The sequence below is a fragment of the Myxocyprinus asiaticus genome, chromosome 6, assembly GCF_019703515.2.
Source record: "Myxocyprinus asiaticus isolate MX2 ecotype Aquarium Trade chromosome 6, UBuf_Myxa_2, whole genome shotgun sequence".
Lineage (NCBI taxonomy): Eukaryota > Metazoa > Chordata > Actinopteri > Cypriniformes > Catostomidae > Myxocyprinus > Myxocyprinus asiaticus.
In genome coordinates this window covers 16,508,089-16,533,858 of record NC_059349.1, presented here as the reverse complement: position 1 = coordinate 16,533,858, position 25,770 = coordinate 16,508,089, and the positions used below count along the sequence as shown (strand labels likewise).

The following is a 25,770-nucleotide window of genomic DNA, read 5'->3' as shown; positions in this document are numbered from 1 at the left end:
AGTGAGGCAGCTGACGATGCATGACGACACCCCTTTAAATGAGGAGGATTTTAGGACCCTGTAACTTCTAGTTTGCGTGACGTCAGTGAGGCAGCTCCAGGCTAACGACAGTCGGAATGAAAATGTCGTCGTCTTTACTCAACATCGCGCTGGTTTCAATTATACCGGTTTTTCTTGCATCGCATTTTGGAGAGGTGTCAGCTGAAGGGGATGGACGAGGTAACAAAAAAAAATGTCAATAAATGTAGCTTATCGTCTAAATAATTCCAAACAAAGCTAGCTATGATGGACTACCGGTATCTGACCCGGGAAGTGGATCTAAAATCATGTAGCCTAGATTTACCAAAACGCGTTTATTTAATAACACTGTGTGTGTGTGTGTGTGTGTGTGTGTGTGTGTGTGTGTGTGTGTGTGTGTGTGTGTGTGTGTGTGTGTGTGTGTGTGTGTGTGTGTGTGTGTGTGTGTGTGTTAACTGACGATCTTAACCTATTTATTCCCCAACAAGTGAAATGAGCATGTTTTATGCATAGGTGAACTCATCTGAGCTGCTAAGTTTCTGTGAATTTGCAGCTGTGATTATCAATGAATCATAAATGATTAAATGGCATTGGCATAAATCATTGCTCCACAGTGATGCTGAATGATCAGGTTAGCTCTGTCAATTCGGATTAAATGGTGGTATGAGCTCTCTGCTCTTGGATCTCTTTGTTCTGTGCTTGAATATCTGTGGCTTGTCCTAACATGCACACTTGTTGTGCCTAATCTAATGTGTTGATTATATGTTAAAGATCTTGTTGTGTATGTTTGTGTGTAAAAATATAGGGTTTGGTGACCACATTCACTGGCGGAGCCTTGAGGATGGGAAGAAGGAGGCTGAAGCAAGGTGCACGTGAACACAAATCCATTTCATTTTCATCTGATATTATGGGCCATTTAGTATCTTATCCTTTTTCCTTGTGTTTTGCTTTAACTGTGACTTTGTTCTTTCAGTGGACTGCCTCTGATGGTGATTATTCACAAGACTTGGTGTGGTGCATGTAAAGGTATGATGGTAAAATGCGCCGGAATATCTGTCATAAGAATTGTCAAGTTTATGGCACATTTGATTGATTTTTCATTTTTTACTTTTTACTTAAGCACTGAAACCCAAGTTTGCTGAATCGAAAGAGATCTCTGAGTTGGCCCACAACTTTATCATGGTTAACTTAGAGGTAAGGAATATTGCTTTTTTATACATTCACTTGCCTCTTACAGAAATGCATATTGCGATTTATGCATCAACATGTATACATGTACGAGTCATTGGCGAATAAGGTTGTCCGAGGTGATAAAAATGAGAAGTCTTTAAAGCTGCACTATGTAACTTCGTGCTCTCTAGCGATATCTGTGGTTGAACACTTTTACGTGAGTCATGTTTCTGCGCTGCTCTTCTGGCGGATCAATCTCATGATTTTACACTTATAGCGCTTTACTGACACTGCACTCAAAGTGCTTTTACATAGAGAACAGGGGACTCAATCACCTCCAGTTACCAGTATATGTTAATATAATTATTCAAGCATTTTATCTACTGTTAAAGGGGTCATGACGAGGAATCAAATTTTCTATGATCTTTTGACATATAAGAGGTCACTGTACTATAAAAACATTCTGTAAGTTTCAGAACTGAAAACTTCCTCCTTAATAGAAAAAGAGCATTTATTTAAACCAAGCTGCAAAAACGGCTTGTTTGGAATATGTATAACTTGTGACATCACAAGGACCAAATACATCTGCATATGCAAAGCCTATTTTCTGTCAGTGCACCCTTGGCCCCACCCACTGGTGCTCAGAGTCAGTCTGTCAGATGGGCCTGTCATGAGAGATTCATCCAAAGTGGACTTACACAGGACACCTTCATGTGCCTGTCTGGATTCAAATGTTGTTCTACATAGACATTCACAGACAGACGTCTTGGACCGCTTGATACATATCTCAGGCCGATTTTAAAAGATGCATTGTCAAGTTACAACTCTGAATAGGAGAATGCATCATGGACGCGTTCAACTCTGAATAGGAGAATGCATCATGGACGCGTTCTTTCGCCCATCTGCTCTATTTTTAGTTGTTGGTGTATGAGAACATGATGGAATGATACTTGAAACTGGATGTGCATTTGTCTTCAGCGTATTTTAGAGTTGATTGTATGTTCGGCTCATATACGATTCAAGCTTTGAAAAAGGAACTGTTATTGAAGGATGGGGCAGTTAAAACACTTGGACGTGATCGCAAAAAATTCATTAATATATTTCATATATCATGACTGTGTGATTGTTTATGGTGCTGACATCCTGTCTACATCGGGTGCGTTGACACAAACTTTCTAAACAGCTTATTTGTGATTTATTTGTCAGTAGTAGTGCTAGCACATGCAGTACAAAATGGAACGGGACATCTGTTTACTGTCGGCGCAATGTGACGCGCCGCAACGGACGCTTCCATGGTAGACCGCATCATTGATTATAATGGGTTTTATTGCTTTTGACTCTACTTTCGCATCCGATGTAGACAGGGTGTGAGTGTTAAAAGTTGTGCTCGAGATGAACAGTTTAATATATTCGGATCCAACACATTGCATGTGCGTTATGTGTAAACCCTGACATTTAGCTTTATTTTTTTGGTGCTTTTAAATTTTCTCCCAATTGAATGTCAAAAATGGCTCAATTTGAGGGGCTGCGCGATGTAAACCAATCATAACAGTGGGTGTTTACATTGAAGATTTAAGGAGGCGCTTAAGCTAAAACCGAGCGTTTCAGACTGCAGACCAGAGACCGGGTGAAAAATGATCTTATATTACTAAATTATGACTGTTTTAATGCAAAAAAACATTACTAACTTTATCAGTGGACCTCAGGGAAGATAATAAAACTATAAAAAAAAGAGAATTTCATGACCTCTTTAATGTTTTTATCGTACTACACCTATCAATTGAAGATGTGCAACTTGTGATATGGCTGATACGAGTTCAGTAGAAAACTTTATTATTTTTATACTATATTGTCCAGCCTCGGTTATTACAATAGCATGTCTATGCAATGCACGCAACAACACCGAAATCTAATAACATTAAACGAGGATTCAGTAATGATGGGGATAAAATCTACTTTATTAAACATGAAAATAATATGCTTAGATATGCAAAATAACAATTACAAGAAGTCAACTTCAGAAGTCATAAAAATTAGTAAACATGTCACAGTAACTTCCCCCGAACATAGATACATCATGATCGGTTAACACACGAGTAATGTTCGATTCATACAAGCATAACAAGCAATATAAGCTTCAACAACCCTACCAGACAACATATCCAAGCATTATAGCAGGTAATCAACTTTGCCAAACGGATAACAGATAAACATCCATGCAGACTGCAGCGTGTGAGTGACTGAACTAAATGTAGTTTCTCCAGCCGGAACATGACAGCCAGTTCTTCTTTCCTGTGTTTACGGACATGACGTAACGACTCAAGGATGAATATCATAAGCCTGTGATTTCGTGCCAAATCCGACCCGACTGCTCAAAATATACATTTTTATAGGCTTATCGTAGTGAATTGGGGTAAGGACATTGTTTTGAACACGGATTTTTTTTTTTTTATGTACTCAATCAATAATGGCAATTTGTTAATTTTTAACCAAAAAATCTTACATAGTGCAGCTTTATATTTTAGTTCAAGACACATTTGTAAAGTTGGTAAAAATGTAATCTTTTGTGTCCAACTTCAAGTAGGGATGGGTATTGATGGATATTTCCTGATTTGATTCCGATTCACAAGCTTTCGATTAGATTTGGATTTTGATATAGATTCATATGGGTATATTTCAGTTATAAAGTCCCTTTGCTTGCATATGAAAGAAGTTCTCTCCCAGCTAATGCTGTTAGTTATACAGGGGACTTTGCCCTATAAGCACATATACATCTCCAACATGTCTGTTTGATGTGTCTACATCTGGAAGGTGTATTTTTAATATTGTTTATTAAACATCTGCAATAAGCCTATAAGAGGTTTCTCTTGGATGTCAATAAGACATTCAGCAGATGTCTTTGATATGTTTATGATTTAGAATTTTTGTAAATCTGATCTTTTTAAGATGTTTAGCAGACATGAATTAGATTGGGATGCTTTCCAGATAAAAAAATCTAAAACCGACATCTCTGAGATCTGTGTGTGCTGTTTGGGTGATTTAATGACTTTAAAAAATGTAATGTGGTGTAACCATCAAGTAAAAGGTATTAAAGTACGTTCCTTGCGCCTTGAATACACAAATGTACACAACTTAATCATTAATTTCAAAAAAAGTTTTCAATCACATTTCTCAAGAATTTGTTTTTTTTTTCACAAATATCAGACCATCTACAAGACCTATTCACTTTACCTTATATAGTCATACAAATTTTAACCTAACCTGTTTATGATGATTCAAAAAAAGTACATTGACATGGTGTGTGTCAACTACCCAAATACATTGTATATGGGACATTTTATAGGAGCCACATATAGTTCACGTACACACTGCATCTAATTCAAGAGTTGGCATCAACATAGTCTCATGACAACTCGTAATTATTTGTACGAATTGACGAAATGGTAAGATATCGCATGACTTTTCTCATACGAAAAGGTATGCCTTTTATTCCCATACAGACCAACCAATCATTCAACAAACAAACAGCATTTTAATTCGATACAATACAGGAATACAGTTTTCAAAATTAAGAAAGAAAACGTCAGTGAACAAATTTGGTTACTAATTCCTTATTTATTTGGGCAATACAAATGACAAATGTTCTTCCGTCTTGTCGTTCCAAACCTCAACGTTTTCTTTCTTCTGTGGTACACAAAGTTATCCTATTAAAGTCATGGTTAGTTTTGGGTTAGGGGTTCAATTTTGGGAAAATCGTAAAAATGCTTGTTCAAACCCCCAGTGTATCTTTTTCTTCCGTGCTACACAGGTTTTTTATTTATTTATTTATTTATTTATTTTATTAAAATCATGGGTAGGTTCATAACTTATCACGATGTACTTGAAAATCCTGTACTGTACACGGAGTTCAGTTATTTACATTAAATCTGAGTAGATTGTACAGAACCAAACTGAACAACTAGTTGTTAATTACATATTTCTCCAAGTACGGTGCAAACAAATTGTGTTTTAACTAATTAGCAAATTTTGATACTAAATTTTGATGCCTTTCTCCACCCTAACCCTTATGGTTTGGGATTGTAACCCATACATTACAATTTAAAAACATTTTCCCAATGTTAATTTGTCTGGCCACTACTTTTCAAAAATACCCAACACGAAATAGGTTGTTTAACTGTTGGCATTTATCTTACTTGTTTAAAGTTAATTTGTTAAAAGCTGTCTTGGGCTTGTAAAAGACGTCTCACTCCTAATATTTTGCTCTGTGCCATACTAATGTTTGTAATGTATCACCGTGTGCTGTTTTGTTGTATGCCATTTTCCCCTATGTCCCATCTGGCTATAGGATGAAGAGGAGCCAAAAGATGAGACCTTCAGTCCAGATGGCGGTTACATTCCTAGAATACTTTTTCTTGGTAGGTCATAGAAATAAACAAATCGTCTAAGCAAATGTGCAATAGTGTAGAACCTTTATTGTTTCAACCTTTGCATTGGAAAGAATTCATTGTACGTGATATTTCAGAGTTTGGTGTAGATACAAATATTTCTGTTCTCTGGTAGATCCCACTGGTAATGTCCACTCTGAAATCACAAACAAGAATGGGAATCCCAACTACAAGTACTTTTACAGCAATGCAGATCAAGGTAAGATACAAGAAATTATATAAGAGAGTAAGAAGCTTAAAGTAACATTTTCAATGTTCCCAATTCCTTTCAGTCTGTCAAATAAAGGTTCACCAACCATATATGGGGGGAAAATCTGAATTTATGTTATGCGAGATCCATTTTTGTAGTTTCCCTTTTTTTTTGTTTATCATTTGTTGCCCCTTTGAATTTTTGTTTGTTTTTGTACATTTTTTTTATTCACTTTATTTTTGTAGTTGCCCCTTTGATTTTTTTATTTACTTATTCATTTGTAGTTGCCCCTTTTTTTTTTCTTTTTTTTTTGTAGTTACCCCTTTTGATTTTTTATTCACTTTATTCTTTTTGTAGTTGCCCCTTAGATTTTTTTTATTTACTTATTCATTTGTAGTTGCCCCTTTTTTTTTTGTTACCCCTTTTGATTTTTTATTCACTTTATTCTTTTTGTTGTTACCCCTTTGATTTTTTTTTTAATCACTTTATCATTTTTGTAGTTGCCCCTTTGATTTTTTTTATTTACTTATTCATTTGTAGTTACCCCTTTGATTTTTTTTATTTACTTATTCATTTGTAGTTACCCCTTTGATATTTTTTTTTATTCACTTTATTTTTGTAGTTACCCCTTAGATTTTTTTATTTACTTATTCATTTGTAGTTGCTCCTTTGATGTATTTATTAAATTTTTTTGTAGTTACCCCTTTGATTTTTTTATTTACTTTATTTTTGTAGTTGCCCCTTTTTTACTTAGTTAATTATTTGTGTAGTTACTCCTTTTATATCTTTTATACTTTTTTGTAGTTGCCCCTATTTTTACTTTATTATTTTGTAGTAGTCCCTTTCTTGTAATTGTCCCTTTGATTTTTGTTTACATTATTTTTGTAGTTGCCTTTTTATTTTTTGTCTTTGTTTACTTGTATTATTAAGTACATCACATCTCCATATTAGTCTGTTAAGAGTTTTTCTGTCTGAAATCTGAATATCATACACAAGTAAAACAACATACACCGTGTGCTGTATTGCCTCTGGCTGTGTCTGAATGTACTCATTTTGGCCCATGAACTATGTGGCTTTGGCTATAGAGTGAACACATCCAAAATGACAGTGCGGAGAGTCTGTTCTAAAGATTGGATTTGCAAAACAAATCGGACTTGGGTCTGTGAAAAAATTACAAATTTAAGACAAACCCAGAAATGGATGTCTGGTGCTATAGACTTGTTTCTATTTTGCCACTGAGTGCAAACTCTCACCATTGTTGTCTCTGTGTATAGTAAGCATTGCATCAATGCTAAACCAGTGTAGCTCAAAATTGTAGAGTTATTCTGTGAAATCGTGTCATCCAAGTGACCCGTGTTGCATTGACCCCTGTCTCTTCTATGTGCAGTTGTGACTAGCATGAAGGAAGCTCAAGAGAAGCTGACTGGTGATGCCTTCAGGACGGCTCATATTGGAGATGAACTGTAAGAAGTTCAACATGGAAAGATCTCAGCCAATACACTAAGTCACTCCACTGGCCACACTAGATTAATCTCCAACCTCAACTTCTCTTGTCATTTCATTTGAACTGCTGTGGCACAAGATTAGCTTCAAAAGTGAAGGAATTCAGAATGCATCTATAAAGTACACAGCTTGTGGTAGGTTGGCTCATTACTTTGAAAACCAAAGCATACTTTGTCCATTTCACATAAAGGGTGCTAAAAAGGGTTTTTTCTGCTTTTTAAAACATTTACAGCTTACATTATCATTATATGTTGAAAACCTAATAACATGATGGTATAGACCCTGAACTGCATTCACAAGGCACTCCACATTTTGTCAGACTAAGAAACACCCTGAACACACCAGTAAAGCAATTCCATGTGCTTCCAAGCCTTATCTTGCAAGCTGCAGTGCAACAGAGCCAGTTAGCCATTATGAAGGGCCTTATAATACACAAACTTTACCTGCCTAGAAACAAGCATTGGGGTAAGTTTTTATGAGCTCAACAGTCCTGCTATGTTAAGATTAGAAATGTTAACAGTATTTCTTAAACTTGTGTATTTAGTCCTCCTCAATATATGGAGTTGCCTTTGGTTTTTAAAGACACATTTTTACTATAGACCTGTGAATTAAGACCTTTAATGTAAACTGAAATTTCTTATTTTTTTTTTTTTTTGGATCGAGAGGGAATTTTCTTTGCCATACTGTATTTTTTACCAATATGTAAAACGAGACAAATAAAGTTGATAGAAAATATTGTATGGTTATTTCAGTGTTAGCTGAAAGCTAAGAACACTGTAGACAAGCCTACAGTTGTATCAGTTAGATTTTTGTCACTGGGTCCCCACAGTCATGAAAACCAGGTAATATTAGGGCATATTTAAATAAATCTTTCTAGGCCTGAAAAATTAATGTACATTTTTTATAGTTAATATACTTTTTTTTTTTTCTAGTTATGCACCACTCTAAAATATTTCATTGCTAGAAATTGCGTTGTCTTCGCAAAATCTAAATTATTTCTAAACTAAGTAAAAGTCATGGAAATTATTTGGTGTAAAGGTAGTGGTAGTGACATAAGAAAGAAAAGGTGATTTTTGGATGGAAAAAAAAAAAACAGCAAATACCTTAACACAAGTTTTATAGCATACTTACTGGGCTCAGCAGAGGAGGGGGCCTACTTTGAAAAGAATTATGGCTCTGCTCCAGGTCTAATGAAATTAATTATACAACTAATTATCAGAGATCAAATGGAACTGTTTGAACAATAATGTGCCACACACTTAAACTGGCTGAGAGAGCTACTGAAGTAAACTAATGATTTGTGGTACAGTAGGGGGCAGTCATTATCCAGTTATTATAACATCCCTGACCTTGGTTCAGTCCATAAGCTGTAAAGAGTAAAACTTCACTTCTATATGCTGTTAACAGTGGACCTTTTGCTGCAAGCATTTTATGCCCTGTATGAGAACGAGATGTTAAGCATAATTATTCTCAAATGATTTGACTACAAATTAAATTCTATATTGTGGCTTGAATTATATATGGCAATCTTGGATGATCTTGAAGTTGATGACGCCTTAATTACTTCTAATAATAACCATAGTAATGCAGGACTGGAAGGGTAACAGTTTATTTTATCATAGTGAATTATCAGGTTCACTGGTCATTTAATGCATCTTTTTTTCACCTTTAATGTGGAAAAATGGGCAAAGAAAAAAACATGTTATTTGAGCACAAATTGTTCATCCAAAATTCAATTGACAATGCAACAGTCAAGGCACACAAAAAACCCCCCCAACTAAAATACAAAGTGATCCCTTATGGATTGTACAATAAAGTCTTAACATTAAAATCAACAATGTGGAATTGTTCATTTGTGATATTTCTAAATTAAACGGTCTGTCTGGTTGGCACTGTCTTAAGGTAAAATGAAAACTTGAAACAATGTTTTTAATTTTTTTGTATTTGTATATTCCAAACTAATTGACTTTAAAATCTGATGACACTTTCCAACAGAGCATCCAACACAAAAATAATCAGCAATTAAAAGTCTTTGACTGTCAAAAGTCTGACCGCTTTATTAAACAAATAAATTAAAAGATCTAAATATATATATTTCTAAAAAAAAAAGACAATTATATCAATAATTCTATACAAAATTATATTCAAGATTGTTTCAAACATCACACTTTCCCTTGGCTTGTGTTAAATATGATACACTCCCAGCTCCACTTATAAATGTTTCCCACGGAAATAAACTCTCTAAATTCGCCTCCTTATAGGCCCAAACCTTGTGCCTGAATGCACTCAGGCTGGAAAATGTATGTGCGGAAAAATACAGCAGAGCTTTTTTTTTTTCTGTAAAAACATTATTGTCAATCACAAATTCAAATGTTCAGTACACCAGCTATAAACTGCATGACTATAAACAGGATCCCCATCATTTTAGCTCAGTTTTTAAATGCCGTGTGTGGTGGGATGGGCGTGCCGTGTACTGGTGTTTTAAAACCGTCCCTGTTTGGCATCACCAATGGCTCCCCAGACATCAAACACAAACTCATCAGGGAAGGCAAAGTCACCAAGAGCCTGGTCCAGAGCCATGGCAAACTCATCAGGGTTGTTCTTGTCTCTGCCCACCTCCACCATTGTTGCCGCTGTGCAGAAATGAGAAGGAAGTAAAATACTGTTGTTCTATACACTCATGCTAGCAGTATCTGCAAATGCAAGTCACTTTTTCCCCCGCAATAAAGGGACTTAGTCTGAGCCATGCAACTATTTCAGCCTAATGTAATCTCAAGCTTAACTTGAGTCGATTTATGCTCTAACGTTTATGACTTCATGCACACTACAGTGGTCTCACCTAATTCAGTGTCTCGAATGCCCATGTAACTTTCCAGAAGGTCATCCACTTTCTTCACAGCCTTCTCTTCAAACTCTGTGGGCTGTGTGGAGTAATAGAAAGGCATTAGATACACTATCAACTATTAGAGTATCAGTGATCCTGATGCTAATACTTTTACCATCTCCTCAACTGTGGCAGGACCCTTGGAGCGCAATCGAAGAGTTTCTCTGCCTGTGCCTACTCTGTTCTCTCCTGAGGCTTTGGCTCCGCCTCCCCTTGACCTTGGTTCAAGCATCTCTGCCAAGTGAAATAAGAATTTTCTTCAAACAAATGCACATTAAATCTACAAAATAACTTTTAATAGGTCACAAGGTGAAGTTGCGAATGGTGGCCCCAAGAAGTATTTGAACACTACATTACACTTTAAAAATAAAAAGTTGTATGCCTTTGCATTAGCAAAACATTAAGCAAGTGCCATTTATTTTAAAGTTAACAAAATCACATTAAGCAAAACATTTTAAAGAAAGATTATTAGGAAAATTTTAATTGGACCCCATTCATTTCCATTGTAAATGCCTCACTGTAACCCAGATTTTTCCTTTTTTTAAGAGTGGAAAGTCAAAATAAATTTTTGTGGTAACCAATATTATGCCACAAATGCTGTCGATTGAGTTTAACTTGTATTGAACCTGGAATATTCCTTTAAGTGTCCAATAGGTCTTTTGGAGGGCAAGTCTATCAAATCACAGAAAGCAATTTTAGTAATCAAGGCACTGAATTTTGTACATGCATGACATGAAAATATAATCGGAACTACCTGTGTAACAACTGTCAAATACATTGTTTAACTTAGAATATCCTGACAGAAATATTGGTCCAACAAGCATAAATAAGACAAACCGAAGGCTTTCATGGGCTCCACCAGTTTGATGGTGAAAGACTGGTTTTTAGGCAGCTCCTTCAGCATTCGTGCCACCTCAAAGTGCCGCATGCCAACAATGTTCTTTCCGTTAATGCACTCGATATGATCTCCTACACAGATCACCTTCACCCCGTCCACCACACTGCCCTCCTTGATCCTCTGCCAGCAACAAAACACAAAACAGAGGCTGGTAAAACAGTGAAGTATGTGACCGACGGTAATTGAACCATGGTTTGAACTAGTTAAATCACTATATTTGTTAACCCTTTAAACTCAGATTAGATGGCCAAGAAAAAAAGTTATTAAAATATTAATAACTACAGTCTTGATCAACACAAAATAGGTATCATTTTAAAGCTTAGAAGCTCTACTTTACAATGTAGGCATTATGACCAAAACTGAACAAGTGCTTTGAACACTTCTAGACAAATCAGAAGTGTTCTGTTTTGATAATTTATATATAAACTGCACTGCTCATAATATCTTAATTGGTAAAACATCAAACTGATCAAATAGCCTTGTGTCATATGCTGTTGGAAAGCTCTCAAAGAATACAACCAGCTATATTTTTACTCTGACAAAAATATAGCGAGTAACAGCCAAGTACATGTCCTTGACATACATATTATATGTAAACAGGTGTTGCTATTAAGCTGTTTTCACATATAACTTCAAGAAAAATAAATGGAACATAAAATATCACATACCATTACTTAAAGGAGCCGATTATCTTTAAAACGAGCCCTCACACAATGTACTCGGATGCATAGATCATTCAATAATCCACACAAAGCACAATGTGCACACAGTACATAATTAGCTATCTGGCTAAAAACATATTAGCTTTCCTAAATCAGATGACTGCATTGGAAATGATATAGTATGTTGTCCAGCATCATGGAACGCTAAACCAATCGTATTAGGATTCAGATTGCTGCAACCAGAGGTGGAAGTCATCCAAATATGGGCAGAGAGGATAGTTCACTCCAATTACATATGGCCACCAGGAAATTGCGGCAAGTACACAATACAGACTCAGTGATGGCTCAAATGACACAGAATGGAACTGAGATCTCGTTACTTATGCCTGCATGCTTTGGAGAGAGAGGATACATTTAGCCATTGTTGTGTTTGCATGTGTAATGTACAATGTATGTACTATTATTATGTTTTATTTGTTTGGAGGAGCTTTTGGACACTTGGAGATGTTTTTGGACACTAGGATAAATTATATTTGTAATGATATAACTTTTGATTGCTTTGTCCTATCAACACAAAATGTTACTCACAGGTGACATGATTGGGATCAAAACAAAGTGGTTTTTCTGAGCTACCTTATTTACACCCTGAGATTATATAATGTCAAATATGAAATATAAGAAGAAAAAATTATCATTTTTGGTGATTTTTCAGCAGTTTCTTAGGCTGAGAGTCTTATAATTTATCATGATCTACTACTGTATGTCATTGAAAAAATTAAAATGATACCAAAAAATTGACCATCTTTGTGTTTTTTGTAGTTATAAGCCTTTAATTTTGGGCATGCTACTGAAACAGGAAATCTTTAAAAACATCTTCAGAGCTAAAAGGGTTCAAATAAATATTACTCATGTCAGTGTTCAAAAATCACATTTGTTACATGCTCAATTGCATGAAATGTGAAATATGAGCAGGAAGGCTTCTTACTGTAGCTGTGCCATTGTGAATAATGTAAGTATTTTAAGAATAACATATGCTGACATTCTAGGATCACAAATTATTTAAAAAAACAAAGTAGCAATTGAACAAATCTGTTTCGCAAATCTAAAGTTTAGTAAGCAACATTTGTAATTAAAGAAATTACAAATAAACTTAAAATATTCAAAAATAATAAAAGAATTAGAGGCCATGTCTACAATATGTTGTTGTTTGAAAATGCATTGATTTTGCTACGTTTACGCCTCTTATCCACAACAGAATGCCGTTACCTCCTATCGAAATCCATTACCGCATACTTTGGAAGATGATGTTAGAAAGCTGAAAATGGTGTTGTCAAATGAAAATGCATTAATTTAGCTGTTTGTACCTCTTATCCACAAAAGAATGCTATTTTCCTCCTTTCGAAAATGCTCTCCATTACCACATACTTCGAAAAACAATGACGTTATTAAACTGAAAATGGTATTGTCAAATGAAAACACATTGATTTTGCTACGTTTACGCCTCTCAACTACTGAAACCTGAGACTTTCTAAAACACTCTCGATAACCACATACAGTACTTTGGATAACAATGACAGTAGGAAACTGAAAACGTCTACACTAATTCGTTTGCGCCTCTTATGCACACTAGAGTTGCGTTTTTCTCTACCTAAAACGAAGCGTTTCAAAAACTTTGGAAAACAATGACATTTGGAAACTGAAAACTGCATTTTTAAACTTGTGGACATGGCCTGAAACACAATTGACACCTGTTTTTGTCCAAAATATACTAATTTAATGTTGAGTAGTACAATATGAGTGTTTCCCAATCTTCTTTGGCCTTTTGTACACCCACAGCCACTTTTAAATCATACTCGGTTGATTACTATCAATCTAAGCTTGGCCAAACAAATCCAGCGTCAAACATAAAAAGGTAAATAGTACTTTTTATTTGTACACTTATATGTACATTGTGCAAGGTTATAAAACACTTTCCAGGCACAAGTTTTGCTTAATTTCAAAAAATGCAAATCATCATTGTATTTGGGCAGTGCAGGTACGACAACAAGCTGTGTTCACTGTACTGCAAAAGGGCCTCCATCCTTTAATAACACCCTGCTCTAGAATAAATGGAGCATTGTGAGTGTACCTTTATAAAGGCGTATCCAGCTCCATTGTCTGTGATTGTGAGTCCAAGTGCCTCCTCTGCTTTGTACACCTCCACCTCCTTTTTGATCCCTTTAATGTGAGCGAAGATGAAGTCCTCCAGTCCTATCTGTCCTCCCAGCAGCTTCTCCATATCAATTTTGTGGGTGTTGAGTGTGCAAAACAGGATCTGTTATAGTACAACATTGAGAAAGGAGATTCAGCTACAGTGACTTGGCAAATGTGGGTTTCATTGAGGATTGATGCAAATTGTTCTCAGAGTAGTAGCTGCACTGTGATAATATATAGTGTTCGAACAATAAACTTCAGCAAACATTACATTTTTCCTCTCCAAAGCTAAAAATGTTAAAACTGTCAAGTAAAAAAACGACAAAAATTGCTAAGGAATATCCAAAACAATGCTCACTTATTTCCATATTTCCTAAATTCTAGCAGCCGTCATTCACAAACTTCTTCATATTCCTCTCCAATACCATTAGGATCCTTCAGTATTGGATCCAAATAATTATAGAATCCTGTACACATTCCTTAGTCAAAGGATTTATTGTTTATGATTCCAACATAAAATACTTTAGAACACATAGTGGCCAATAGGATAAAATTGTCCTGCAGGACATTAAGGAATTTAAAGAAATTCTTCATTATTTTAAAACTTCTATTGCTCCCTACGTGATTTACTGTAACTTTCCAGTTACACAATAGTGTAAGACAATAGTCCAGTAGCAAGACATTAATCCATTTCAATACAAGTAGAGTTTTGTTAAAGATAGCACAATATTCCATAATCAAATAACAATCAAAACCCTTGTAGGAATTTCTGTTAATCCAGTAGGATCTTATTTAATTCTTGCAGGATTCTCTTGGATCCAATTAGGATTGGTTACAAAGTATGATATAATTCAGTAAGGAATGCTATACACACACTGAAAAAAAAAAGGAAAAGCAGCTCTATTGAAGATACTAAACCAGTACACTTGAAATCAACTTAGTTTGAGATGAGAACATAACTGTATTGCATAAAGTCCAAGTGATATTCAACACAGTCTTCAAAAAGTGATATGATCACATTGCTATGAAATGTTTAAATGGATTCAGACTTGTAACGGATGGTGTTCACTCAACGTGATTTTTTACTGCTTGCTCAACTTATATAAAATGAGCTAATGCAACACAATTCTTTAGCATTTGGTCTCAACTTAATCTCATTGTGTATAATCCTATGTTCACTTAATCCAGTTGTGTTGGGACTATGTGAATAATATTGCATCAATGTATTGCTGAAACCGGGCAGGGGATTTCCAGTTCCCAGCATGATTTGCATGGGACTGGATTGGTGGAGTACATAAAAGAGTTATTCACTACACAAAGTTTTTGAGTAGAGCCTACATTTTAATTTCATATCAAAGAAACACCGTTTCATTGTGTGGAACCAATGTCGACAATTTAATTAAGTTAACCCAACAACAAATTCAGTGCAGCTTCCTTTGGGATTTTTGACTGACTAGGAATTATATTTTGTTTATTAGATATTTTGGCTAATCTGAAAATACTTTCAGCTGCCAAGAAGTATGCTCAGCTATTTAACACATCTTACCATATTTAAATTCATAGTACAATTCACTGCATATAATTTCACAGTGCACAGATTAAGTGTGGTCTAATAAAGAATGTGTTCCTTTTGAAAAAAAAAAAAAATTGTTTTACTCTGGTGTGTAAAAGTCAATGGTGTAACAATAAAATTAGTAAAATGTATTAGAAACAGAATCTCCTACATTGCTCATAAGGTGGATTTTCAATGTTGTACCGACTGATGCCATTACAATAAACCTAAAAATAATTGTGCCTTACATAATACTAGAAGTAATATTTAAGGAATAGTTTACCCAAAAATGATAATTCTCTCATAATTTACTCACCCTTATACTGTTTTAAACTTCTTCTGCGGAACACAAATGAAGATATTTTGATGAAGATAGGTGAATATACAGTATATCCATACAATGCAAGTCAATGGGGTCCAACGCTTTCAAGCTCCAAAAAGGACATAAAGGCAGCATAAAAGTAATCCATACAACTCCAGTGGTTTAATCCATGTCTTCTGAAGCGATACAATTGGTTTTGGGTGTGAGAACAGACCAAAATGTAACTCCTTTTTCACTATGAATCTTGCCATCTGCAGTCTGCTAGGCGTGATCATGATTTGAAGTTCGAAGTAGTCCATAATCCATAAAGGTATGGTTTACCTTTATGCTGCCTTTATGTCCTTTTTGGAGCTTGAACGTGTTGAACCCCATTGATTTACCTTGTTGGATATATTTACATCATATCTCCATCAAAATATCTTACATGAGTTTAAGACTGATTATGGGTGAGTAAATTATGAGAGAATTATCATTTTTGGGCGACCTATTCCTATAAACATATTTTGAAACCGCACATTGACATGTACAAACTACAATGTTTTATTTACATGCACAGACTTTCCTATGACACTGTCCATCTAATAACAGTGGTCAGTGTCATTTGTTTTGTTGACATCCAAATGCCAGGTGGCTGGATGTTCATACCCTCATATCAAATGTCAACAAAGCCAAGCATATAAGGTCACACTGGTGTCAATCATCTAGAAATCTGGCATCATGTCTGTCATTGTGACTTCCTGGCAGCAATGGGGAAACATGATACCGGGGAAATGTGATACCTGGTCACCTGTGACACCAGATTTAAGGTTCATGGTGGATAAACTTGGCCAATGAAAGCTTGTTGCAGAATGTTCTGCTAGAGCAGAACTGGTAGAGCATAGCACTTAAAAGTTAAATTTCCAGCAAACATACTGTATATACAGCTACAAATGCATTTTCTGAAGTCAATTCAAAGTGTGTATCAAATGCATGCAATGTAAATACCTCTATTTAAGCCTATTCTACCCACACAGGACTACTAACACAGGAACAAGTTAGAAAAGACCATCGCATTTCACTTATTCCATTATAATTAGATTCATTTTAAACAGACAATCATGTGCTTAACCTTCTGTTGAGACAGATTATTACAACACACTTTCTAGATTCGGACGACCTTTGGACGCAATTTGGAGAGAAATTCCGAAGAACAAAAAAAAACAATCGGCCCGTACCAGCTCTTTATAACGACCTTTGGTGGTGTAGACACTCCAACAAAGAAGACTTGTTTTCCCCTCCTTGTGTGCACTGCAGGCACTTTGGACACACATCAGCTGACATGCGTACAAGACTGTTGCCCTGGTTACCAGAGAATATCAAAAGGCCCAGGATTAAGGGGGAGCTTTCGTAGGGACTAGGGGGAGGAGAGGGCTGTTGCTTGCTAGACAGCCAGCTTTGCTCTGCCCTGGCTGGCTGAGGGGCGGATTCTTGCCTTATCTGTGGGCTTGTGGGCGGATTCACAGACACCTACTCAGCGTTACCAAGGTTGCAGCTGACATCATGCTTCCTCTTACACTCGCCACGTTTGTAGAGACACAGGACGTCCTAGGCAGCCACGCTCTCATGTGCTGACGTGCCCGCCCACACTCAATGAGAAAAACCTTCTGGAACTGACAAATATCTCACCTACATTACGGGACACACCCACAGAATGAGGCAAGGATTTCAACAGTCCGACTTTCAGAATTACACTCCTCAGAACAGCAGGAAATGAAATGAGCTGATAAAGACTTGAAGTGACAGTTTGTCCAAAACTGAAGATCATGTCATTATTTACTTACCTTCATGTTGTTCCAAACCCACATGTCTCTCTTTCTTCCGTGGAACACAAAAGGAGATGTAAGCCCTTTTGTCCTTTTTCGAGCTTGACAGACAATTCACTTGTATAACAGGGCAAATACACCCTGTAAAGACTTTTTAAAAATTCACCTTTTGTGTTCCACGGAAGAAAGAAGGTCATATGGGTTTTGACAAGAAGGTATGAAGAGTAAATAATGACAGAATTCAAATTTTTGGGTGAACGATCAACTTGGCCACAAACAACCCTTACCAGGAATTCCAGGACGCCAGTATAAGATGTTGTTTCACACTTGAATTTCCATGACTTTTACAGTTGTTAAATTGTGATTAAAGGATAAACATGTTTAAAAATCTTTCAAATTCAGACAGATTCTCTAAAGAATCATTCAGATGAATTTGTGAATTGATTTAACTAATTCGTTGAAAAGAACTGCTCAAAAGAATGATTTACTTCTCAAATAGGACACACGTGTGAGAAAGTTTTCCTCTAATATTAGACTGGTGAAGTATTTTAGAGCAGAGCATAACTAGAAAAAGAGGGCTGTTAATCTATAAGTTACTTACATGACATCAAATTAATCGCAATTATTCGCATATCAGTATTTGCAGAAAAACAAATAAAGAATTTAATAAATAATCAAAAAATTATAAATATATTTAATAATACAGATAATTCAAAGACATTACATTATTGTGGCAGATGAGTAAAGCATTGATTAGACAATACAGTGGCTTTATAAGCCAATATATTTTAGGGATGGGCACGAGTACTCGAGTACTTGGAAGTGACCGCAATGATCAATCATGAAACCGATGATCGGTAATGATCATGCGTGACATGAGTTATCACTAAATTGAAATTTAGTGATAACTATACACAAATGAGTCAAAGATAGGCCTTATTTTTAATTTTGAGATTTTCGGCGGCACCTTGCGGTCTGAATCATCACAGCAACGAGCTTCAACACAGCACACCGTGTCTTTCTGTCCGGGGCAGAGACAGCACTCAACACTCTGGAGAAGCACACACACACCAGGTAAGTTCTTTCTTTCAAACTGCTTATCGAAGCACATCTGAATGGAACAAAACAGAGGTCCTGCATCCGAAACTGGGTACTTTAAAATGATGTACTGTATCTGATGAAGGACGCACTTCTCAGCCATTAAAACAGTACATTCTTAAGGTATGCATGAGTAGGGGGCCTGGGTAGCTTAGTGGTAAAAAGACGCTGGCTACCACCCCTGGAGTTCGCTAGTTTGAAACCCAGGGCATGCTGAGTGACTCCAGCCAGGTCTCCTAAGCAACCAAATTGGCCCGGTTGCTAGGGAGGGTAGAGTCACATGGGGTAACCTCCTCGTGGTCGTTATAATGTGGTTCGTTCTCGGTGGGGCGCGTGGTGAGTTGAGCGTGGATGCCGCGGCGGATGCCGTGAAGCCTCTCAGACGTGGAGGCAGCTGGGATTCGTCCTCCGCCACCCGGATTGATGCGAATCACTACGTGACCACGAGGACTTAAAAGCGCAATGGGAATTGGGCATTCCAAATTGGGTGAAAGGGTAAAAATCCCAACAAAAACAACAACAAAAAAAAGGTATGAATAGATTTCAGACATACACCGATCAGCCACAACATTAAAACCACCTGCCTAATATTGTGTAGGTCCTCCCTCGTGCTGCCACAACAGTTTCTGTCCGCAGAACTGCTGCTCACTGGATGTTTTTTGGTTTTTGACACCATTCTGAGTAAACTCTAGAGACTGTTGTGTGTGAAAATCCCAGGAGATCAGCAGTTACAGAAATACTCAAACCAGCCCTTCTGTCACCAACAATCTTGCCATGGTCAAAATCACTGAGATCAAATTTTTTCCCCATTCTGATGGTTGTTGTGAACATTACCTGAAGCTCCTGACCCGTATTTGCATGATTTTATGCACTGCAGCCACACAATTAAATAAGCACATGAATAAGTAGGTGTACAGGTGTAGTGGTCGGTGAATGTATATACACCAGCTGTGTCAAGTTAAATGTAGTTTGAAACTTAAAGGTATCCGCTCTACAATTCTGTTGTTTTCTTCTCTGTATAGCTGTGCATTGCCTATACAGGTGAAGCTGCAGCTACTGCCCCCTACTGACTGAGACTTGTAAAAACACAGAGGTGCTCTGTTGGTAGGAAAACTCCTTATAACGGCTTCTTGATTAATTGCGTTAATTTTATAACGCATTTGATAGTTTTTATATATAATGAATCCTTAGTATATTCATTATAGAAACTGTGTACAGTGAGTTAACAACTCTAAGGAAATAAAGTGGATTGTGGGGGAAATCTGCATACCACAATATTTTTTAATGGATAGCTTGCTGCAAAGACCATATTAGACCATATTAACATTTTCATCCTGGTCCAGGCTGGTTTGGTGCTAGTCTAGCTGGTGGACCAATATTACCAAGCATTCACCAGCTAGATCAACCTGCATGATCTGATTCTGTTAAAGAAAGTTGGCCAAGGAAGTCTTGCTGGTTTAGGTAATTAAGATTAACATAAAAGTCAAAATGCTGAAGCAGCCACATTTAATACCACATGAACATGTTTGTTGATGGAAAGAATGAAGTAAAGGGAACAATCAAATCATTCATTACAATGACTGACTAACTGACTGGCTTAAATATTACAGTGTAAATCCATTCACAACTGCAAAATAAGGCTCATCAACATTTTTTCAGAGGTAACCATTAACGCTGGGGAGGTTTTTAAAGGAATAGTTTATCCAAAAAATGAAAAGTTCTTATCAAACATGACTGTTTACAGGTGCATTCATTTTTTTTCCTCATTAAAAAGGTTTAACTCCTAAAGACATGAATTGTAATTTTGCAATATATGTAAATCAAGAGCACTCACATTAAATGAAGACTCCAGTCATATCAGTAACCTTATAAATGCTGTTTTATTCTACATGGAGAGGGTCCGCACATGGGGGCTGCCATATTAGAATCACATGACCAGCCGAATACTACTCGCTTAATCTCAGAAACCGCCTTGGTATTGGACACTTTCACTCATGAGTTGAAATAATCATGGCTGACTGTGAATAGTGAATTTCTACAGTGGCATTGGCAACTGAAAACTACTGCGATTAACTATCATTAAAACAATTACCGAGTGCAGCTTTTAGGTCCTATAGTGACATGTACAATACAAAATAATGGTAATACCATGAAAACCATCTTACATTTGGATGAAAAAAATATTCCAAGTACACGGATGAAGTCTAAAGTTACAACACAACCCTACAAACAAGTTTTAATTAAGGCACGACTCAGATTGTGTCTTGTTTTAACACATTCCATTCAGCTGACAAAAGCAAGTACATACTTGAATGACATGTTTCAAGATTGATAAATTATATTCCCATAATGACCCTGTTCTCAGTGTGGGTAACAATATTAGAACATAACATGACAAGCAGATAAATGACAAAACTCTGCTTCTACATGAATATCCCAAGTCTGAGGTGAAAATTGCCAATGAAATGCCTTGCGACTGGTGAATACTGAACTGAATGGTTTATAAAAAATCCTTTGTATGCTGCACTTTGGAAATAATAGTCAATACTTCACATCCCCAAAAGAGTTTACCTATGACAGTGTGCATGAATGGCACCAAAATACACACCAGTATACTGTAGACTAATCAGTAGAAAAAACGTCAAAAGAAAAATACATTTTAGTTTGTGTTAAGATACTGAGCCATTTTAGAACCATTAAGAATTTGCATTCTGATATTCTTTTCATGGTTTAATTAAATCTCATTAATGTAATGGATCCATGTTAAAACTATCCTGTCCAGACACAATTATTTTAATTTACATCATAAATTAAAGGAAGTACAACAAATACATATATGCTGGTTAAATACTGTACAAGCATTACTGACAATAGGAGGGTGGTGAATAATTGTTATGAAAATAATAATCACACGCTAAAATAGGCTTCATTCTCTTTTTGCAAAAGCGAATTTCTTGTTTTCTTCTTTTGATTTTGGGTTGAAAAATAACCGCACATGTTTTTGACAGGAGATTCACCCTAATAGACTAAACAATATAGAATTACATGCCTTATCAGCAAATTATTCATAATTGAATTCCTGGTAAATGCTTTTGTTACATGATTTGTTTCATGAGTCTCTCTCTTCAGTGGGTGATGTTGTCTATGAAGCATTAAAGGAATCTAGGTTGTACATATTACTTCTAAACTGTAGTTTACAAGTACTGTAGTCAACATGGGGTAAATGAAAGTGCTATGCCAATGGTACACAGAGATATCCTGTGTGTGTCAGTCACACTGGATGATTCTGATATGACAAATATTAATCACTAATTCTGTCTATCTAGCATTTTAAAACAGAAAAAAAAAGATTCCTACTATCACTGTTGTACCCATGACAGGATGTGTAAACCCAACCATTGACCACTGATTTGACTTTTAAAATTACACAAATATCAAAGATTCCATGCTGAACTGCTTTATTCAATCTTAAAAGGATAATTCAACCAAAAATAAAAATTCTGTCATCATTTATTCACCCTCATGTGATTTCAACCCTTGTATTTCTTTCTTCCTTCAATGGAACACCAAAGGATACTTTAGACAAAATGTTAGCCTGATTCACCATTCACTTGCATTCAATTGAAAACAGATGCAATGAAAGTGAACGGTAACTGAGTCATGAGGGTGAGTAAATGATGACAGAATTTTCATTTTTAGGTGAACTATCCCTTTAGAGCTAACTGGATGGGCTGTAGAAACCATTACATTTACATTTAAAAATGTCTATGTTCGCCACCCATTCCCAAGCCATAATTGGTCTTTCCGCACTTTTGGAATTGTTAATGTGGCCCTGCATTTTAACATAATTGGCATTAAAAAAAACTGCCGATAGGGCACTTACAAAAGGCTTTTGAATAAGTATTAACAAGGACTTCAAAGAGGATATCTGTTGTGGTCACACACTACACCCGCTCTTTGTAATCAGAACAGGCCAGACAATTATTTTCTGTTTACAAGACCCTGAATGGATTATAACAGCTATTCTTTTCTGATTATCAGTCAGTTTATGTTTCTATATCTTCCAGTAAACTGACTGGATACCAAGGTCATTTGGCAAGGTATTGTATGTATTCAATGATTCAAAGACTACTAGCCTGGAATGAGGACACAACAAACTACTACTGCCCCTAAATTACCCACTACCAAATCCTACAAAAATAGAAAGCAAAACTGGATGTTAAACAGAGACCTGCATTTAAATACTAAACAAATGACTTGTTGTCTTCAAGAATGGACACTTAGAGAAGTCACATAGTCGAACATGTGCAAAAGAGCTCAAATGTCCTGGTAATAAACAGACTTTGACCAGTAAAGTCCCGTAAAATTACTTATGAAGCCTTACAATGTCTTTTTTGCCCGCGTTAAACCACTTTAACTGACGTGAGAACTTCAGCCTGCCAGACACTTGACTGTCTTTTTGAGTCTCTTTGTCACATTAATTTTGCATAGGATGGTAATGAATGTTGTTCAAGCACACGTTAAAACATTAACAGAAGGCACTCTAACCAGATCAACATTGCCTTTTTAACAGAGCCAACTTAATTTGATCAAAGTCAACACGGTGAGGATTTGAATGCAGCAAAAACATGTAATTTGCTTGCGTAATTTGAATATACCAAATAATCCATGATAGTTAACAGCTGTCAAATTACTGCTAACAACATTGCTAAAAAAAGAATCCATCGTATTACTGATAGAACCATCTAAGAAATAATCACTGAACAGTATATGTAAGGGTAACGAAATGCTGCACGGTATGCACTCGTCTGTGTGCCCTCCATCCCTGGGGAGGCCTAAGCAGTTTATCATCATGTGTTAGGGCTGTTCCCAATGCACAGGATGTGAGGGACTTCCTCTGAGGACCTGCACTGTTCCTATACCATCCCACCATTCCTCCTCGGGTCTGAACCACTCTTGCACATGAATAAATAATTAGCGATGGATTTATAAGAAAATAACCACAGCAGCTATGGGTGGTTACCATTAAACTTCTTTCAGTCAAATTTAAAATTCTTTTAGTCAAATAAAACATCTAAATAGGATATCCCGTTCTGTTTCATTGAATATTAAACAAGAATTTAGAAGAAAAAAAATCCATAGAATGGGCGGCCACCATCAAACTTATGTCAAATTCGTGGGGGGAGGGGGGATGCTGTGGGTGCCCCAAATCCCCCATCAGAAAACATTTAAATGGGATATCCCGTTCTGTTTCACTGAATATTATACAATAATTTATAAAGAAAAAAAATCTGTTGAATTACTGAAATTGTATTGCCATACCTAGATAGCGTTACCTTTATACATGTAAAGCTATACCTTTAAAACTTTGACACAACACACCACATTTTTCTGTCCAAACAGCCATGTTCCTATTCTGACTAATTTTTGGATTGTACTGTACCCCCATATGTATTTTCAAAACAGGACCTATGCGGACTAACTGATTAAAGCTGTGAGGGACCAGACAACACACTGAAGAAAGGCTGTAAACACCACATCTCTGAAATATTCAGATTAGTTAGCAAACAGTATGGATTTATCAAATGAATGATTCCAAAAAAAAATTACATTTGCTGCCAGCAATCTTGAATGTTTGATTACATACAGTAAAGCAATAAAGCATTTCACCTTTAGTGTTTATGTCGTTATCCACCAGATCTCTCAAACTAAAAGTGACTCATGCATATGACACTATATTGCACTATATCTTCAATTAGCGCAATACCTTGAAATAAACAAAACTAAGCAGCTGTAAGTTATTACCAGAACTAAGTTCTAATTGATAAACAATGTTTGAAAATGTCAACTAATGCTTGAAGCCTATGATAATTTTAGGGATTTTCAAGTCAGTTCCCTGTCCCCAGACAGGCGCACCTTATGCAAACACCGACCGCCAATGCTTTTCATTTGCAACTTCGTTTGTGTATTTTTTTCTGACTCACTGCCTGCCTGCGTACTGACGCAAGCCCACATAATTTATTCATCGAGATTTTGAAATATAATTAACATTTGAGATTTACCTCATCCGGATTTAGGTTAAACGCTTCTGCTATTTTGTTGTACAGCTCTTTGACGTTCGTGAAACCCTCGATCCTGCCTGTGGGACTCCCGTGGGCGAGCTGCGTGTGGAACACCAGTTTCGGTCGCAGGCTGGCAGGTGGAGGTGGAAGACCGCCACCGTTCACGGTGGACTTCCCTGCCCCTCCACCTGAGTGTGCGCCGACCTCCTCATTTTCCACCAAGTTCGAGCTTTCCCTTGACTTGTTTTTCTTTTTCCTGAGTCCCAAAGGCATGCTTGCTCCTCCTGTAAATCCGTGGGGGGTTATTAAAACACACGGAAACCGGACAGCTAGAGCATTGGAAGAAGAAATGAAACCTGCTGAATTTCTTTGAGTTCGGTGCGGCCGTTTCCTCTCTTCGAAAGCGACCCAGAGAGCGGAAACGGCGGTATGCAACAGGTAGATTGAATCTACTGTAAACTCTCTAGTCGTTGGTGCTCAAACAATGGGCTACTCTATTGGCGAATGCGCGCGCGCGCTCTGGGAAGGAGTCTACGGTGTGTTGTGACGTCATCCAGAGACTCATTTACCTGGCTCAGGTGTGCATTAATGATTTTTTAAACTCAAAAGCAGAATGACTTTAAACATGCGCCGGAACAAAATAGTTAAAACCTAATGATATAGATTATTCGGATTAGATTATATTAGATTATTAATACATACTAATACACACTGCTGTAGATACACTTTCCTACAAAAACTGATAGATTTCATAACAGTGATGGGCGTGCTCCCACAGCCGAGTCATCACAGAAACTACAGCTGCTATAAAGAGGAAGATCAGTAGGCCTTCTTTCAACACTGACCACGTTTCCATGCACTCAAGAAAACTGTATATTCCAGGGTTTTTGCGGAAAGCGGTGCTCTTAAACGTCAAGTAAACAAGAACGTCGATTTCTTTACGCCGTTTAACACATCTAGGTTTCTCTCTG

At 36.5% G+C, this 25,770-nt stretch overlaps 2 protein-coding genes across 2 annotated transcripts; one reads left to right on the top strand and one right to left on the bottom strand.

Moving 5' to 3' along the window:
- The first annotated feature begins 75 nt into the window (after positions 1-75).
- Positions 76-8,061, top strand: LOC127442036 (thioredoxin domain-containing protein 12-like). Its single transcript, XM_051699707.1, has 7 exons — positions 76-219; positions 824-884; positions 992-1,044; positions 1,139-1,212; positions 5,534-5,603; positions 5,749-5,832; positions 7,211-8,061. Exons 1-7 carry the CDS (start codon positions 117-119, stop codon positions 7,288-7,290), a joined length of 525 nt encoding a protein of 174 aa, XP_051555667.1. The 5' UTR covers positions 76-116; the 3' UTR covers positions 7,291-8,061.
- Positions 8,062-8,980: 919 nt separating this feature from the next.
- Positions 8,981-25,311, bottom strand: LOC127442026 (PDZ domain-containing protein GIPC1-like). Its single transcript, XM_051699694.1, has 6 exons — positions 24,800-25,311; positions 13,899-14,084; positions 11,048-11,228; positions 10,326-10,444; positions 10,166-10,247; positions 8,981-9,959 (listed from the first exon to the last, which is right to left on the bottom strand). The coding sequence occupies exons 1-6, from the start codon at positions 25,070-25,072 to the stop codon at positions 9,808-9,810; spliced, it is 993 nt and encodes a 330-aa protein (XP_051555654.1). The 5' UTR covers positions 25,073-25,311; the 3' UTR covers positions 8,981-9,807.
- Between the last annotated feature and the right edge of the window lie 459 nt (positions 25,312-25,770).

Excerpts from the sequence above, each read along its gene's own strand:
- LOC127442036 (XM_051699707.1), top strand. The coding sequence starts at position 117 with ATGAAAATGTCGTCGTCTTTACTCAACATCGCGCTGGTTTCAATTATA. Across the intron at positions 220-823 it reads AGCTGAAGGGGATGGACGAG|GGTTTGGTGACCACATTCAC; the intron begins GTAACAAAAAAA and ends GTAAAAATATAG. Across the intron at positions 1,045-1,138 it reads TTGGTGTGGTGCATGTAAAG|CACTGAAACCCAAGTTTGCT; the intron begins GTATGATGGTAA and ends TTTTTACTTAAG.
- LOC127442026 (XM_051699694.1), bottom strand. The coding sequence starts at position 25,072 with ATGCCTTTGGGACTCAGGAAAAAGAAAAACAAGTCAAGGGAAAGCTCG. Across the intron at positions 11,229-13,898 it reads CTGGATACGCCTTTATAAAG|AGGATCAAGGAGGGCAGTGT; the intron begins GTACACTCACAA and ends TGTTGCTGGCAG. Across the intron at positions 9,960-10,165 it reads CATTCGAGACACTGAATTAG|CGGCAACAATGGTGGAGGTG; the intron begins GTGAGACCACTG and ends ATTTCTGCACAG.